General features: G+C 38.9%; 2 protein-coding genes across 2 annotated transcripts in view; both read left to right on the top strand.

Annotated features, from left to right (window-relative positions):
• LOC141532648 (uncharacterized) overlaps positions 1-12,907 on the top strand; it is a 52,191-nt gene extending 39,284 nt beyond the window's left edge. Inside the window, exon 6 of the mRNA XM_074251102.1 lies at positions 12,827-12,907. Within this exon, the coding sequence (XP_074107203.1) occupies positions 12,827-12,904 (78 nt within the window). The 3' untranslated portion in view covers positions 12,905-12,907. The remainder of the gene's footprint in view (positions 1-12,826) is intronic.
• On the top strand, positions 9,064-10,725 carry LOC141532636 (uncharacterized). The gene is made up of 2 exons (XM_074251089.1): positions 9,064-10,621; positions 10,707-10,725. Exon 1 carries the CDS (start codon positions 9,064-9,066, stop codon positions 10,207-10,209), a length of 1,146 nt encoding a protein of 381 aa, XP_074107190.1. The 3' UTR covers positions 10,210-10,621; positions 10,707-10,725.
• Positions 12,908-14,677: the final 1,770 nt, after the last annotated feature.

The following is a 14,677-nucleotide window of genomic DNA, read 5'->3' as shown; positions in this document are numbered from 1 at the left end:
ACCTGAAAGAAAGAATTAATTGAATTCTCGAACAGATTCAAAATATCTGAATAATTATTCAATTGATTACTTTCAATGGGAAATTATTTTGGTGAAAATTATTATTTAGCAAATGTTATTTTTTTTCTAAGTCCCGAACGACTTTTGTATGGAATTGATTTGGTATGAAATTTATTGTAATCTGTTGAAATTAATGAGTGAATTTAATATTTGATCAGATTTAAATAATTAAAAAATCTGAAGTTTGGCGAAAAGCGATAGATGGCGATAATTTTCCCAGATCTTTCACTCTTGGAGAAAGGTCTGGGAAATGCCAAAAGCGATTTTTATCGACGGGAAAGGCAACCAAGTTTTCCAGTGGTTCTTGTTTCTGGTAGAAGACCCTTCACCAAGGAATAACCAAGGAACTCTTACCTTGTCTCCGACCAGGAACCAGGTAAGTGCTGACTTATCCATTGGGGAAATTTGGCCACCGGAAAGGGTTGCTTTCCAAGCACCCAGAGGGAACTAGGGGTAAGTAGGGCCGGGAAGGGTTGCTTTCCAAGCACCCAGAGGGAACTAGGGGTAAGTAGGGCCGGGAAGGGTTGCTTTCCAAGCACCCAGAGGGAACTAGGGGTAAGTAGGGCCGGGAAGGGTTGCTTTCCAAGCACCCAGAGGGAACTAGGGGTAAATAGGGCCGGGAAGGGTTGCTTTCCAAGCACCCAGAGGGAACTAGGGGTAAGTAGGGCCGGAAAGGGTTGCTTTCCAAGCACCCAGAGGGAACTAGGGGTAAGTAGGGCCGGAAAGGGTTACTTTTCAAGTATCCAGATGGGAGTAGGGGCAGGTAGGGCCGTGATTTAAAACGCAACCGTCGGTAAAGAAGAATACTACTGTGTAAAGGTAGTAGACAGAGTTTGGCCACCAGATGGCTCTAAAGAGAACCGGAAAGTAAATGTTGTGTGCGGGTTATGTGCGATGTTGTAAAGTTTGACATAACGCTTGTAAATTTTATAAACTTGAGTTTCAATTTTTGTTGTTTGTTGTCTTAAATAAATAGAGTATTAATTATAATTAGGCTCGAAATTTATTTATAAGTAAAATAAGTTATCCCTTAAAAGATCCTGGACTCCGGCGAGATTTTATTCGAGCTAGGGGATATAGATGTATAGGTAAAGCCTTGACTGTAACACAACAGTAATAAAATTTTAAATTTATTAAAATTCACTCCTTTTGGGAAACCGAAAAAAAATACCCGTTACAAAAAATGGCGCTCGAACAGGGACCGTGATTTTTGTTGTTTGTTGTGGTAACGGGAATTTTTGGATATTGTTGATTGATGGAAAGGTAGTTTTCTTTTTCCTCTTTGCTTTTTCGTCGGTCTATCAAATCATGGCGAGTAAAAAACCGGGAACACACACGTGGCTTTGGTCGCTAAGAAAGGACGCGGTCATTAGCGAATTAGAGAAATACCGGGTGGCCATCGAGCCGAAGGCGACGTTGGCCGAGTTGCGGTTCTTATTAAAAACCGAGTTAAACAAGACACGAGCGGCGAATGCGGGTCGCGCTGGTCGATACGACCAACTTTTGATCGACCTCGATCAATCAGAAGCCGAATTAGACAACCTTGAAACCCTTGACGATGTAGTGGAGGAGGATGAATCCGATCCCGACGACGGGCAACTCTCAAATGAAGATACAAATGATAATCAAGCCATCGAAACGTCAAGGGGGGACCAACGCGAAAGAAAATTGCGGGCCGAAATCGAAGCGGAAGAACGGGAGCGACTCGAGGCGGAAAGGGACCAAGAAGAGAGGTTAGCCCGCGAAACTGCCGAACGGGCCGAACAGGAGCTACGCGGACGTCTGCGACAGGAAATACGGGCGCGTCTTTTGCAGGAAAGAGAGGAACAGCGAGCGTACGAGCTTCAACTCGACGCAAGAGAGGCCCGAATGAGGTGCGAAGCCGAGCAACGAAGAAAGAAGGAGCAAGATGGCCGCACACCCCCCCGTGGCGACAACCGAAGGCATTGGTTGAGCGAAGATAATGGACAGTCAAAACGAGGAAATGGGATTCGGCGATCAGGACGAGAGGATGGGACACGGCGATCAGGACGAGCGACCGACCCTATGAACTTACCCAGGGCAGTCGGCTCAAATCCAGGAACACCCAGTTTTGACAATCATCACCAATCGAGGTATAGGGATGACTCCGTCGAACTCCACAGAAGGGACATGGTGAGAAAATGGGGCGTCGTGTTCAAAGGGGAACGCGATGTCCTAGATTTTCTGGAACGACTTGAAGAATTGGCCGAAAGTTACGGGTACGAAATGGACGACTTGCTTCCTTGCATACCGATATTGCTCCGCGAAAAGGCTCTCCTCTGGTATCGTAATAACAAGAGAGTTTGGGACTCATGGGAAGACTTCGTACTGGACTTGAAAGCGTTTTATCTGCCACCAGGTCTCGAACTGGAGTTGGAAGAGCAGATACGGAATCGGGTCCAGGGCCCAATAGAGAGTGCAGCCGAATACGCAACCCGGATCCAGACTCTAATGAGGAGGCATGGACAAATGCCACCCATCTTTTACTTGCTATGAACTAGAAACGAAATACGACGAAACAACTGCACAAAAGGAGATCGACGAACTTCTCCAACGTGACCAAGACATTCACGGACCGATTAAATGCGCGGAACACCGGATTAAGATCAAACCCGGAACAGAACCGATCAAAACTCGTTACTTTCCGAAAAATCCGAAGATGCAAGAAATCATGAATGCCGAAGTCGACAAAATGTTAGAGGATGGGATCATAGAACCCTCTAACAGCCCCTGGAATTCTCCTGTCGTGCTAGTTCGAAAAAAGATAGAAAATACCGGTTCTGTGTTGATTTCCGAAAAGTAAACGACGTATCCGAGAAAGATGCGTTTCCAATTCCCCATGTAAACGCGTCACTGGACAAACTGCGAAAAGCAAAAGTAATTAGTACGATTGACTTGAAGAGCGGTTACTGGCAAATACCACTGGAAGCGAACAGCAAAGCAATCACTGCGTTCACTATCCCTGGTCGTGGACTTTTCCAGTTCCGCGTCATGCCTTTTGGGTTACATTCTGCTCCAGCAACGTTCCAACGCGTGATGTATGAAGTAATCGGCGCTGACCTCGAACCATACGTGGTCGTTTATCTCGATGATATCATTATCATTAGCGAGACGCTGGAACAGCACATGAAAATACTGAGAGAGGTTATGAAACGCCTCCACGCCGCGAACCTGAAAATAAACCGAGAAAAAGCCACTTCTTAAAAAGTAGCACCGTGTATTTGGGCCATGCCATCGATGGACAAGGCATCAGGACAGACCCAGAAAAGGTTAAGGCAATCACCGAGATTGCACCACCGCGAAACCTGAAAGAATTGCGCCAGTTCCTCGGAATGATCTCCTGGTATAGGAGATTCATTCCAAACTGTGCTGACCGGACCAAACCACTCACCTCTCTGCTCCAGAAAAGAAAGAAATGGAAATGGGAAGTGACAGAGCAAACCGCGTTCGAAGAACTAAAAAAATGCTTGAAAACCGCGCTGATATTAGCCGCCCCGGACTTCTCAAAAAGCTTCTCCGTGCAAACCGACGCTAGTGACGTAGGAATAGGTGCCGTCTTGACACAGGAACAGGACGGTAACGAAAAAGTAATTGCCTACGCGAGCCGATCATTGAACAAAGCCGAGAAAAACTACACCGTGACCGAGAAAGAATGCCTCGCAGTGGTCTGGGCGATCCAAAAAATGAGACCATACCTCGAAGGGTATGCGTTCACAGTCATTACGGATCACCAATCACTAAAGTGGCTTAGAACAATGGAAAGTCCGAGCGGACGCGTAGCAAGATGGAGTCTATTCTTACAACAATACGACTTCGACGTAGTATACCGGAAAGGAAAGTGGAACAAAGTGGCAGACGCGCTATCACGTAGCCACCCGAGTAACAATGACGAAACTGATGATTCTAGGAGTCAACTCGTGATAGAATCATTAGAGCTAGGCGACGCATGGTACGAACGCATAAAAAGAGGTGTAGAAAATGATCCGCAGAGATACGCCGAGTATTGCCTAAAAGACGGGTTACTATATCGACACGCGTATCACAGCTTGGACTATACCGACCGAGGGGACACATGGAAACTATGTATTCCTGCGGCAGGCGTTGATAAAATCATGAGAGAGAATCATGACACTCCTTCGGCAGGGCATGGCGGCATCGCGAAAACGATTGCTAGAATATCCCGAAGCTACTATTGGCCGCGAATGAGAGCAGAAATAACCGGGTACGTACGACGATGCATAAAATGTCAAGCGTATAAACCCTCGCAACAACCACCATCTGCGCCGATGGGCACAATTCCAGCCACTCGTCCATGGGCCGTCGTCTCTGCTGATATAATCGGACCAAAGCCGCGATCATCGAATGGAATGTCGTACCTCGTCGTCTTCCAAGACAAGTTCACCAAATGGATCGAAGTCCACCCACTCCGGCAACAAAAAGCGTCGGCAATCGCTCGGGTCTTTAAGGAACATGTAGTATTACGATTTGGAAGGGTTGAGACAATCATCACTGACAATGGAACCCCATTCATTAGTAAGGAATTTACGTCGCTACTGGAAACTTTCCACATTAAACACGTGCGAACCCCCATACTCTCCACAATGTAACCCAGTCGAACGAACAAATCGTGTCATCGGAACAATGATTGCCCAATTCGTGGGTGCCAATCAGAGACACTGGGACAAACTCATACCCGAATTAATGTTTGCTTATAATACCGCGAAGCATGACTCCACCGAGTTCTCCCCAGCATATTTGAACTACGGTCGCGAAATCCAACCACCTGTATCTGTAAAATCACAGCGAGAACCAGAAAACCACGAACACTACGACGTGCCACGCGCAGTACAAACCTTGAACGAGACTATCGAACTCGTAAACGTAAATCTAGCCAAAGCATATGGCCAGCAAGCCAAACACTATGATAAAAAGCGAGGTTCTTGGCAACCGGCCGTTGGGGATCTTGTATGTAAGCGAGAACACCATCTATCGTCCGCGGTCGACAATTTTGCAGCAAAATTAGCAGAAAAGTTTAGTACAGGGTATACAATTACTAAAATCATAGGGCCCTCGGTTTATGAAGTTTCCAAAGAAGGGAAAACGTTTATCGCGCACCTGAAAGACCTGAAACCTTACCATGAAAACCTTGATCCTGAGAACCTAATATCCAAAAACCTAGATACGGAGAATCTAGAACCGGACGAACCTCCCGAACCGCGCTACCTAACCCGGGCCCAGGCCAAAAGAAAGCCACGATGATGACCAAATAATCCTTTCTTGATGTCTAAGAAGGAATATTCTGAGTGGTCTTTATTAACTAAGAGTAGGGTCTCGGGCAGGGGGCACGGAAACGGAGAAAAACCGGAAGTTTACCTTAAAATAAACCCGAAAATTGAACCTAAAACTCTTTGAAAATCGGTGAAATAAACCGGACTATAGAACTTTTTTTTTAGTACAAAGAACTTGAGTCTGGGCAGTAACCCGACACCATATGTTTTTTTTCTCCCTCTCAAACTCTGTCTGCTACCTAAAAGAAAAGAAATATATATAATAAAAACGAGGTTACGGAAAACCGCGGCCAAGACCGATGTTATACGCGAAATGTTGCGATACTGTATGTGTGTGTGATTTTGCCTGTTTTAGCAAATAACAAAATGAAACCCGAGCTAACCATAGAAGAGGAGATATGGCTGATGCAGGAGATGCTGGATCGACCACCACAACTGCTCCTCACACCGTCGACGAGCACCACGACCACTACCATCACACCCGCCACGCCGAAGAAAACCAACATCCGGATAAGAGAAGATCGACCAGTAAGGACCCGGATTCACTGGCTCAGACAGCCGTACGATCGGACGAAGCCAGGGCTCCCGAAATCCCGTAAACAGCCCCTGATTCGCCCAGCCAGCACCGAGATGATTGTGGGGATTAGGAAAGCCACCAGACCGGGCCCACCCATCACAAGTGGTCCCCGTTTGGCGACTAAAGCCCAGGAAACAAAGAGCATCCCCCAGTCAACAGCTATTAGAGGATCTAGCGACGCCGAAGCGTCCCACATGCTCATCAACGAGCCATCCTTCCCCACCGAGGCAGCCGCAAGCTTCATAAAAAAGAAGAGAAGGATCGGAAGATGGAGAGAACCAGAAATGACCTACAACCCGGGCCCACTTACAAAGAGCGGTCCCCAGCTGAAAGTCACACCTGAGCAGACCTCCAACCCGGGCCCGCTCCCAAGGAGCAGTCCCCAGCTGGAAGCCGAATCGACCAACGACAACGCAGCGTGGTTAACTTACGACGATGCACCACTACTCAAGGATTACGCAGCAGAATTGGATTGTCAGGCCGGAGATCTTTTTGCACCACCAACCAAGACCCAGACACCACTGGAAAAAGCTCTAGCCACCCTTACCCGACTAGAGGAAGTAAAGAACGAGCACGTGACCAAGCGCCGGCAATTCACTGCGTACGACCGGGATATGAAGCTCTATCGAGTTACCCGTACAGCGAAGACCCCAAGCCCATGGATCAAGCCGCTGGGAAAGACGGTCCAACAGTGGATGAAGGAAAAAAAAAAAAAAAAAAAAAAAAAAATGATGAACAAGAAGAAAAGTGGCAAACGTAGTTCACCACTTTTCTTTCCCAGGAAGGAGGGTGTGATGGTAAAAGTGAGTGCGAGCGAGACGGCAGAGCAACAGAATTATTATTACTATTGTTATCATCGTTATTATTACTATTATTATTATTGTTATTATTACTATTGTCATCATCGTTATTACCACTATTATTACTATCATTATTATTACTATTATTACTATCATTATTATTACTATTATTATCGTTCTTGTCATTATTAATACCGGAGTATATTTAATATACTAAAGATGTTTTTTTATATATCATTGTTCATTTACATTTCTTTGTTTAATGAAAAAGTTTATTTAGTTTTAAATACTTGACTGAGATTTATTTTAAAATGCGCGCGAATGTTTGAGTACGCCACCGCGGCGAGAGATGGCGAAGAATTTCGCCGCTCGTTCGTTTACAGTAAAAACCGACGAACTAATATAAGCGAAACTGCGTGGCGATAATTTTTGTTCTTTTAAAGAACAAAAATTTATTTACCTGAAAGAAAGAATTAATTGAATTCTCGAACAGATTCAAAATATCTGAATAATTATTCAATTGATTACTTTCAATGGGAAATTATTTTGGTGAAAATTATTTCCCATTGAAAGTAATCAATTGAATAATTATTCAGATATTTTGAATCTGTTCGAGAATTCAATTAATTCTTTCTTTCAGGTAAATAAATTTTTGTTCTTTAAAAGAACAAAAATTATCGCCACGCAGTTTCGCTTATATTAGTTCGTCGGTTTTTACTGTAAACGAACGAGCGGCGAAATTCTTCGCCATCTCTCGCCGCGGTGGCGTACTCAAACATTCGCGCGCATTTTAAAATAAATCTCAGTCAAGTATTTAAAACTAAATAAACTTTTTCATTAAACAAAGAAATGTAAATGAACAATGATATATAAAAAAAAACATCTTTAGTATATTAAATATACTCCGGTATTAATAATGACAAGAACGATAATAATAGTAATAATAATGATAGTAATAATAGTAATAATAATGATAGTAATAATAGTGGTAATAACGATGATGACAATAGTAATAATAACAATAATAATAATAGTAATAATAACGATGATAACAATAGTAATAATAATTCTGTTGCTCTGCCGTCTCGCTCGCACTCACTTTTTACCATCACAACTTTTACAACTCTCCAAACGTTGAGTGAAGTCCTGGTGGAAACGGGCGAAATCAGCGGCTGGTTGGTCTCTCTCTCTCTCGTCTCGAATAAACTTTCCGGCTCCAAGTAATGGGTTCCCAATTCCGGATCGTAGATTGACTTCCTTCTTGATGATCCTGAATCTCGATGACAGAATTTATTACACAGCACTACACTGACTCACTGTTTTGCCAAAAGCCTCACTGTCTCAAAGCGTCACTGGCTCAAAAGCCTGGCTCAAAAGGGGTTACTTGTTCCAAGGGCTGGCTCAAAAAGCGTTACTTGTTCCAGGGCCTAGCTCAAAAAGCCTCGATGTTTCTTTTATCGGCTCTTTTATAACCCTTGACTCCGAGTTCTCGAACTTTCCTATTGTCAACCCCGCTTCGTTTTTGGGGACAGCAGTGGGGACTTTCGATTTGCACGCCCGGTGACAAGTCTGAACTACTTGTCAAAAATCGAACGGTAAGGGAAAACCCTCATTTATCGTGGCGTCAATAAAGTGGTCGATAACGACCATGGGAAGTTCAGTTTTCCCCGTCACAATATATATATATATTAGGGTGTCCCTTAAAATTCAACTTCAATATATTTTTACGCATACCTTCTAAAAAGTTTCGTATGGACCTAATATAGTCTAGAAATAAATATTAGCCCGATTTATAAACGATAACCCGTGCCGACTTGAGTTTTTAACTTGTCCATACAAGTTGCGCGGGAGTAGCGCGGCGACCTGTTACTGCGAGTTTCAATTGTCATTTTATAAGTGATTTCTAACATTTTTAGTGCGTTGTTGTTTATTTTGTGAAAATGTCTGTGGAATTACGAAGTGATAAACAAAATATTTTCCTTATCGGACTGCCAAGCCACCAGATAAATGGTGCAAAATTACCATCTAATCGACAAGTTCTTACCGTTTTATTTTACAATATTCGTGAAGTCAAGCTGACTGTTAGTGAAAGTGCGAATCTTGTTATAAGAGAGTGCATTATATTTTGGGAAAAAGCTAGAATTCCTACGAAGGCAATCCCTAACTGCGTGAAGAAACTTGTTGATTTATATCATGTTTGGAGGGACCTGCAAAAAACTGTAAGAAAACTCAGTTGACTTTCAAGAATCGTGAAAATAATTTTGTAAAAGACCTTGATAACTTATTTGATATTGCACATGCAGATGCCTTTGACAGAATGAAGATAGAGGAAGACAAAGATTTCTTAAGGAAACAGAGAGAGCCCGGTCGACCGGGATGCTTAGGTGGAATCGACAAAAATTTGGCGGAGAAAGAAGAACGAGTTAGGCAAAGACGATTGGAAGAAGAGGAAAGAAAGGTAAAACAAAGAGAGTTATTGGCTGTTGCATCTACTTCTTCGATAGATAACTTGGAATGTCTTGAGAATTCGGATGAGGAACAGATTTCGAACTCTGAACTTAGTACTCAGATTCCTTGCCCTGAAAAAAGTTTTAAAAGAGGCACAAAAAGTTTAATAACTCCAAAACTGGTAGCAGCTTTAGATCGATGCCAATTAAGCATAAGGGACTCAGTTTACATTCTCCATGCGGTTGTAGAAGCGCTTGGTCTGAACAGCGATGATTTCCCTATAAACAAATCCTCGATTCAGCGAGTTCGTACTCAAGCGAGAAAATCCAGGGCAGAAGCAATAAAAACTGACTTCCAGAATAATTTGCCTGACGTAGTCACAATTCATTGGGATGGAAAACTATTACCTGGATTGGATGTACGAAGTTCAAAAGAAGAACGCTTGCCAATTATTGCTTCATTTGACGATAGAGAACAGCTTCTTGCAGTACCGAAATTAGAGAGTTCTTCTGGAAAACATCAAGCTAAAGCCATTTCAACTGCTCTCTTTGACTGGACCCTCCATGACAAAGTACAGATAATGTGCTGCGATACAACAGCTTCCAATACTGGCCGTTTCAGTGGAGCTTGTGCTATTTTGGAGCAGACTTTAGAAAGGGAATTGCTGCTTTTTGCTTGTCGTCATCATATTTATGAGTTGGTCCTTAAAGCTGTTTTTGAAACAAAGGTAAAACATATTACAAGTAGCCCAGATATTCCAATTTTCAAAAAGTTAAGAGATAATTGGAAAAATATTAACACTGATAACATTGAGTCACCTCTAAATTTCGTTGAAGCACATATTGCTAAGACAAACATTACATCTTTGTTAACTTTTTATAAGACTGAACTGGAAAAATCTTTTGTTAGAGACGATTACCGCGAATTGGTTGAACTATGCGTTGTGTTCTTAGGAGGAGACACAGAGAATAAACTAAAACTCAGGCCCCCCGGAGCTTTGCATCAAGCGCGATGAATGGCGAGAGCAATCTATTCTATAAAAATATGTTTGCTTCAATCGCAACTTAAAATTACTGCAAAGGACAAAAATGCTCTACAAGATGTTTGTTTATTTATCGTCACCTTGTATACCAAACCTTGGCTCGAATGTACAATGGCAGTTAAAGCACCTAACCAAGACTTGTCCTTTTTGAAAGCTCTAAAAGAATATGAAAAAGTAGACGCGACAAGTTCCAAGGCATCCATAAGCAAGTTTATTCATCATTTATGGTATTTGTGTGAAGAAACAGTCATGTTATCACTCTTTGATGAAGAAGTTGATACCAAAACCAAGACAAAAATGATTAATAATTTAAACAGAGACGAAAGTTCAGATTCCTCTAAACGCTATGTCCCATCGAAGGAAGATATTACGCAAAATTTGTTTGGTAAGTACTTAATATTTTCATGTTTCTTTTTCAAAGTTTTGTGGTTTAGTTTTTGCTTATTTTAATGGTTTTTTCTTTATTTCAGATATGACGCTGGATGATTTTGTGACTCAAAGAAGCAAACGATTTCTATCTCGACTACAGATCGACGAGTTTTCTTCGGGAAGACGTATCTTCGTGGGGTGACAATCTTGCTTTTTTGGAAGCTAGAAGGCGATTAAGTCGTTTGAAGGTCGTAAATGACACTGCTGAAAGAGCTATTAAATTAATGCAAGATTTTAATGGTCTTATCACGGCTGAAGAAGAGCAAAAACAGTTTTTGTTGCGTTGTGTTCAGGAACATAGAAATCTGTATAAAATTCTCCGCGTGAATGAAAATAAAATATTATTTTAGCATTAAAAAGAATTAGTAAGTCTGAAACTTTTTTGCGTTCTCCTTTATTCTTTAAAATTTTTCGGGAGAACGAAATCACAATATTATTTTAGCATTAAAAAGAATTAGTTAGAATTAGACATTTTTAAATTTTCTTTTATTGTTTTAAATTCTCCGGGAGAACGAAATTACAATATAAATTTAGGATTCAAAAGAATTAGTTAGAATTAAACATTTTTTAATTCTCATTTATTGTTTTAAATTCTCCGAGAGAACGAAATTACAATATTATTTAGAAATTCGAAAGAATTAGTTAGAATTAAACATTTCTGAATTCTCCTTTATTCTTTTTAATTTTCCGAGAAAACGAAATTACAATATTATTTTAGCATTAAAAAGAATAAGTTAGTGTTAAATGTTTTGAATTCTCCTTAATTCTTTTGAATCTTCGAAGAGAACGAAAATTACAATATTATTTTAGGATTGAAAAGTATAAGTTAGTATTGAACTTTTTTGAATTCTTTTCTATTCTTTCGAATTCTTTGCGGGAATAGAAATTGCTTCATTATTTTAGAATTAAAAAGCATAAATTAGTATTAGCAATATTGAATCCTATTCAATCTTTTTTAATCCTAAAATGATAAAAATTGTTTCGCCGGATAAAGGAGAATCAAAAAGAATTCAGTTTTCGTTAGATCTTAATTCTTCGGAGAATTAAGAGTATTGAAGAGTATTAAATAGGTTTAAAAATGTGTGGTTTTTCAATCCTTTTTAATTCTCTTTTTTAAACAGGGATCACCCTTCTTTGTCTTTTTAATATAACATTAATTCTATAAATTATTTGACTGCTTATCAAAATTAGATATTGAAATTATTATACGTTACTATTAGGTAAATCACTATAAAATATAATGATAGTTGTTCTTCATCTAAATTTGTTAGAAAATTGTATAAAATTACCGAAAATTATTTACTGTTTACAACAAAGTAGGAAATTGTTATTTGAATTTTGTAAATAGGCTAAGACGTTATTTTAAGTTATCTCTTCAGTTAAATCAAAATCTAAATCTAAATTAAAAAATAACCAATGAAAATGAATCAATTAATATTAAAATAAATAGTTTAAATTAATAATATATATATATATATATATATATATATATATATATATATATATATATATATATATATATATATATATATATATATATATATATATGTATTCATGGAAGTATTTCTTCTCCTTGTGTTGTAGAATTTAAGTATCGATATTTGTTTATTGTCAATGTTGTCTATTTGTATCTGAATAAAGCTTTTACAGTTAGTTACTTTCCTACTGCAGTTTGTTCTTAAGGTAAAAAAAGTATATGATTTGGTTTTATTATTTATGGACTGTAATTCAATTATTTACTCTTCCAATTGTCGATAAAATTTATTTAAATCCATTCCACTGTATTTAATTTCCTTTCATTACCTCATTATTGTATTTCCATATCGTTAACTGTCATTAGCCAATCATTATTTTCATTTTAATTTGACAAGTAATGAAATTCTATTTTGAAACTGTGCGATTGTCGTAAATAAATGAGTAAAAAAAAACATTTGTCTCAGCGCAGGAATCGAACCCGGTGTTTACCCGTAGGGGCCTGCATCGGAAACCACTCAACTACTGTGTGTGATTCCTGGCGCGGATTGTGAGGTTAATTTTAAGCTTCGATTAGACGTCTGTTTAGAAATTAAAAAAATTATTTATTATTGTTTTCAAAATCTATTTTTTTCCGAAATTTGTTCGACTAGTTACTTTATTAATTTTTAATGTTATTGTTTTTTAGTTGATGAGCGCTCCTAATCATTTTACTGTGGCGGTCCTGTCACCTCTCTTACGCCACAGCGGCCTTACACTGAATTAAAAATACCTCAACACTACCAACAACGAGAGAAGAAACTACAAACCTTCCCGCCTACGAATTATTATTATTATTATTCTAATCTTCAGCCTACATCACGCGCTAAAGCTGTAGCTTACTGAAAGTTTATTTATTTAAATAGAACTGTTTAAATTAAGTGTTTGTTTATAACAAAGTTTATTAGACCACGAAATTGCTGATCACCTATTTACATAGTTTTTTTTTTTTTTTTTTTTTTTTTTTATTGAGAAAATATAAATGGCTTGAGCTAAAAACTCACTCTGCCGTTAATACATAAATCACATAAATTCTTACACACTACGCTCCCTCTTGGGAATAGACAAAGTTGTAATTTTCTTACGTAATAAATTTAAACTATTCATTCACGTGAAAAACCACGTGAAGGCACTAATTTTTATAATTACATAGTAGAAAACAAAATAAAAATAATCTTAGTATTAGATAATTACATTAATTGAATTAATAAACTTAGCAATAGGAATTACAAAACTAGGATTCATTTCACTTAAAAGGGATTCGATGTCGTAAGGTGGAAAAAATTTAACTTTTATAAGATCATTAATTAGAGATTCTCTAGCTTGTTCGTATAATTTGTATAATTTGCACTGCCAGAAAACGTGATTAGGGTCCTCAATTGCCTCACCACAAGAACACTGATCTGAATTTATAATTTTAAATCTAAATAAACTGCTCGATAGAGAAGTATGCTCAGTTCTTAATCTATTAATAGAAACTATTGACTTTCTACGAAATTTAAAATTTTTAAATCACGGAACTGCGCTTTCTGTCCAGTACTTATTAAAGTATTTTTTTCCTTTTTCTTTGCCCGTATTTATACACCAAAGATTACATTTATTTTTAATTTTGACCTTCCATATGGCTTTCAGATCAGAGGCGGGAATTAGTATTTGTGAATCTATACCAACTACTGCACTCTCTTTAGCTACTTTATCGACTACTTCGTTATATTTAATTCATGTATGTGCAGGAATCCAATAAAATTTAACTTTCTTATTTAACAAACTAAGATTGTACAGCTGATCTTTAATTATTTGTATAATTGGTTTTTGTTTCTCTGATTTCAAGTAATTTTTAAGAGAAGTGAGTACACTTCTAGAGTCACTAAAAATGCAAAAATCGTTTGCGTTAATCTGAGAAAATTTATCAAGAGTACAAGATATAGCCATAATTGAGAAGCACCAAATTATCCATACATGACTTGCCACGTCTGAAGCCAAACTGATTACTAGGCAATTTTTTGTGATGTTCAAGCCACCAACTAAGTCTTAAGCTAAGCATTCTCTCAAAGGTTTTAAGGACACAAGAAGCCAATGATATAGGTCGTACCTTACTGCTTTCACTTTTAGGAATGAAACATATCATATACTCACGCCATTCATTTGGAAAATACCCTGAAGCAAAAATCTCATTGTATAAGACAAGTAGGAGCTTACGAAGTTCTTGAGGGAGTCTTTTGAGAATCTGGTAGTCAATGCCATCAATTCCTGGACTACTTCCCCTATTACCCCTGTCTATTGCTATTTCTAATTCGGTGTCTAAGAATGGCTGATCCAGAAATAAATCACCAATCTCATTATGAAAGTATTCCTGATTAGGTTCCTGATGAGGAACCCAAAGAGGGCATAATTGATTAATAGCCAAATTTACATTGTTAATTGTCTCTTCCGAGTACTCATTATCTGTAACAGAACTATTCCAACGATTCTTAAACCTTTTTAGTTTTTTCCAGACAAA

Source organism: Cotesia typhae, unplaced genomic scaffold, assembly GCF_013202065.1.
Source record: "Cotesia typhae breed Kobodo isofemale line unplaced genomic scaffold, CoteBio_Ctyphae contig_65, whole genome shotgun sequence".
Taxonomy (NCBI): domain Eukaryota; kingdom Metazoa; phylum Arthropoda; class Insecta; order Hymenoptera; family Braconidae; genus Cotesia; species Cotesia typhae.
The sequence above is the reverse complement of the archived record's forward strand: the minus strand, read 5'-3'. Positions and strand labels throughout refer to the sequence as shown.